Source organism: Mastomys coucha, unplaced genomic scaffold (genome assembly GCF_008632895.1).
Source record: "Mastomys coucha isolate ucsf_1 unplaced genomic scaffold, UCSF_Mcou_1 pScaffold11, whole genome shotgun sequence".
NCBI classification, from domain to species: domain Eukaryota; kingdom Metazoa; phylum Chordata; class Mammalia; order Rodentia; family Muridae; genus Mastomys; species Mastomys coucha.
This window is the reverse complement of record NW_022196893.1, coordinates 6,664,207-6,668,069: the sequence shown is the minus strand read 5'-3', so window position 1 is coordinate 6,668,069 and position 3,863 is coordinate 6,664,207. Positions and strand designations below refer to the sequence as shown.

Here is a 3,863-nt window from a genome sequence, read left to right as displayed (position 1 = left end):
AAAAAAAAAAAAAAAAAACTTTAGTACTGCTGACTGTTTTGGCCTTTGGAGCAAGTTAGGGCACAAGGTGTAATGCTGTGCCCTTGTAGGATGTGAGTGCCAAAGCCTGTGCCCACACTGTCATGGAAAATGGTCTTGCTCTCTAGACTTTTCCATGTGTCTCTCTCATGCATACTGGAGCTCACTCTAGTTATTCCTTCAGTGCCTGCCGTGGGCTGCCTGGGCTAGTCAGTGTCATTCTGCAGGGTATGTATTGCTAGCACATGCCTCGGAAGTCTTCCTGCTTGCTCCCTTGCTGAGAGGTAGCACGGGCCTCCTATCCCTTAAACCACTCTGTTCCTCTTGATTAGGTAGGGCCTTTCGTAGGAAGAGGAATATTATGTGGTTCAGTATGCTAGGCAGCAAAGTCTTAGACTAAGTCCTAGGGAGGGACCTTGTGGGTAGCAAGGCCAGATATGCCCCATCTGGCCATAGCCTTCTGGACTCGATGATGAAGGTGTACCCTTTAGTTAGGCAGACCTGCTCTAACTCCCTTACGCCAAAGAAGTCTGGACCTCACTCTGTGTCTGGAGTGGGTTATGTGTCCTGGAACCGGTTTTCTGATGGCTCTTTAATGGGTTACCACAACCTTACTACTTAACTGCAAATTTATTATCAAAATGGTCCTGAAGGTCAGAAGTTGAAATAGGGCCAAAGACCAGTAGAGTGTGTTCCTTCTGAGGCTCTGAGCATCTATCAGTTTGCGTTTCTTGGGCTAATGCATGTCCTTTGGCACCTCACCCTCCCAGCTGCTACTTATCCCTGTGGCCCTCCTGCATCCCAGTATCACAAGGATTCTTGGGACTGAACCAAGCCTGCCCATATAGTTCAGGTTCTTGTTTTGTCTTCTGACTGGCCATTTTTGAAAGCATGCTGTGTAAAGCATCAGGTTCATAGGCAGCAGGCACTCCCATTCAAGAAAGGGAAATGTAGAAGGGGTTCCAAACAGTTTAAGAATCCAGGCAGGCCCCCTGAATGGCTCCTTTGTGGCTCATTTGGCCACTGGGAGACAGTTTTCATTAAATAGCACAGTTGAGGTTGGAATTTTAACAACCTTCCTGCTTGTAAAAGAGATCTTTAGTCTTTAAGAAAGTGTGTGTTTTTTTTTTTTTTTTGGTCTTTTTTTTTACTATTTCATCCTGACTCCCCTTTTTTTAGTCTAAATTAATAGTGTTTTTACTAGTATAATTTCAGGAGCCTTGCAGATGTACTTTGTTACAGAAATCTGTGTCATGACAGGAGACTCCTGGGAATTTTTGGTCCCATCACATTTCTTGGCTTCTGTCAAGATGGCTGTGGAAATTCATCTATGACATACCTGTTCTTTGACCTTCCGCCCTTCCCAAGGCAGCCACTGCTACCTTCCACATTTCCTTCTCTTGACTTCCCTGTGTGCTCTATGAGGAACTGTATTAAAGAATTTCCCCCAGCCATCTGGCCCTGGCTTCTTTCTCCTCCAGTTTTTTCCCTCAGTTTCTCTGTTCCTTCCCGAAAGTAGCAAAAAGAAAGCACGTTCCAGCTTCTGCACTTGACTTAGAAATATCAGCTTCCTGGCCAGGTATGCAGTCAGAGCCCTAGGGAAGCTAAGGCTAGAGGACTGCCACATGTTTGAGGTCTGCACTGTAGTGGGTGTTTTGAGAGGAAAACAAAAATCAACTGAAGATCTCACGCAGAAGTCCTCGAGACAGAGGCACTAAACTCCCTACAGCACTTCCTGCCTTTTAAGGTCTATGCCTGCTGCCCTCTCCACATCTTGAGGAATTTGTCCCAGCAGCACCCCACATAGCTAGCTAGTGACTTAAACTGACACAGATCTGCCATCCTGCAGTTCTGGGGGTCAGATCTTTAGAGGCATCTCGTGGAGCAGAGCCTAAGGTGTCCACACGGTCCTTCAGAAGTCTGGAGGGAAGCTGCTCCATCTTTTCCACCTGTCTGATCATCCTTGCCTCCCTTTGCCTGGTTCCCGCTGCTGAGCGTCTAGAGCCCATCCTTCCTAACGCTGCGACCTTTGATACAGTTCCTCATGGTGTGGTGATCCCCCCACCATAAAATTATTTTTATTGTTATTTCATAACTGTAATTTTACAACTGTTATGGATCTAATGTAAATCTTTGTTTGCAGGTTAAGAACCACTGGTCTAGGGCCTTAGTTCATCTATTAAATCTGCCTTACTGTGTGAACTAACATTACAAGCTTTGGAGATTCAAGTACAGCCTTTTCAAAAGGCTGCACATGCCTGACCCCTTCTTGGTCCTACCTGACTTCTGTTCTCATCCTACCATTCCCAAATCCAAACTCATGATCCCATGGTTTAGGGTAAAAGATTTGTGCACTTGGCCAGGCACATTGAGTTCAGCCCCCCCAAAAGCTGGGTCAGGCTCAGCAGCCATTTCCTGTCTTGGCTCAGCTGGGCGTCCCTTGCCAGGTCCTTTGTTTTGTCTAAGGCCTGCTGTATAGAGTGGGAAAGTACCCAGGTGTTTTGGAAACAGCCCTTGCTTTCCAGCCTAGCTTCCATTCACATATTCTAGCTTTTGAACTGCATGGCCTTGCTTGCAGGTAAACTAAAGGTACCTCCCTTGAATGCCAGCTCTGCCAAATTGTACCATAGGTTTCTGCTGTCATACCAAGTTTAAAAAGTAGCCAGCCATGGTGGCACACTTTAATCCCAGCACTCGGGAGGCAAAGGCAGGCAGTTCTCTGAGTTCAAGGCCAGCCTGATCTACAAGGAGACTACACAGAGAAACCCTGTCTTGAAAAACCGAAACAATCAAACAAACAAACAAATCGGGTTATCATTACTGTCAGCCCTAATGCTGCCTTACTGGGTCACTAGGGGGAAGGCCCACATAGCTCACTGTTGGGCAAAGGTCTGTGCTTGCTGTCTGCCTGTTACCTCTTCTGTGGAGCAGATTCTGCCTGGCAAATACTAAGAGTGCTTGGCTGCCCCCCAGAGGACGTCCTAGCAGAGCCTGTTGGGCTAGGACTTGCATGCAACTATTTTTTCAGAGTCGGTAACCTCCCTACCTATGAGTGGAGCTAACATCTGAGAGCATGAAGCAGAAGCCTGAGTTTCCTGCAAGGGGGGCCTGCCCTGTGTGCCCTCCTGAGCCTTCTGGGGCCACCTCAGGAGCAAGATCACAGGTGCTGGCACCACCTGCACACTCCTTCCTTCTAGCTCCTCAATTGCTTTCCCTCCTGTTTCTAGCTCAAGGTGATGCTGCCCAACTCCCCTGAGGCCCTGGGCCAGGCCACCCCTGGGACTGTAAGTCCTGTCCTGTTGCTTTCTGTTTGGCTCCCCTCTCCTTTACGCTCTGCTTGGCTGAGATGGTCACAGTGTACAGCTATTCTTGAAGACAGCGGGTCTTCACTGCTCACCCTAAGCAGGAAGGATGTCTTGTGGTCCCTTACCTCCCTTGTTGCTTCTCCAGCAGAACTTTGACTAAGTACCACAGGGTACCTGTTAGGACTGACTGAGCCTTTGCCAGACTTTCCACTCAGTTGGGCTCTGCTTCTGAGTGGCTGTGAGGGCATCCTAGAAGCAGGCTAAAAGACTAAGAGCAGCTTCTTCCTCCCTTGCAGAGCTCAGGCCCTGGAGCCTCCAGTGGACCTGGTGGAGACCACAGTGAGCTCATTGTGAGGATTGCCAGTCTGGAAGTGGAGAACCAGAACCTTCGAGGCGGTGAGGGCTTGCGCCTGACAGGTGGGGCTCCAGGTCCAGCCTTTGCTCTCTGACTGGTGTCCCCCTTGTGCCCACAGTGGTGCAAGATTTGCAGCAGGCCATTTCCAAGTTGGAGGCCCGGCTGAGCACTCTGGAGAAGAGTTC

At 48.8% G+C, this 3,863-nt stretch overlaps 1 protein-coding gene across 1 annotated transcript in view; it reads left to right on the top strand.

Moving 5' to 3' along the window:
• Eef1d (eukaryotic translation elongation factor 1 delta) overlaps positions 1-3,863 on the top strand; it is a 15,869-nt gene that overhangs the window by 9,170 nt on the left and 2,836 nt on the right. Inside the window, exons 5-7 of the mRNA XM_031359353.1 lie at positions 3,246-3,302; positions 3,620-3,719; positions 3,797-3,859. Of these exons, the coding sequence (XP_031215213.1) occupies positions 3,246-3,302; positions 3,620-3,719; positions 3,797-3,859 (220 nt within the window). The remainder of the gene's footprint in view (positions 1-3,245; positions 3,303-3,619; positions 3,720-3,796; positions 3,860-3,863) is intronic.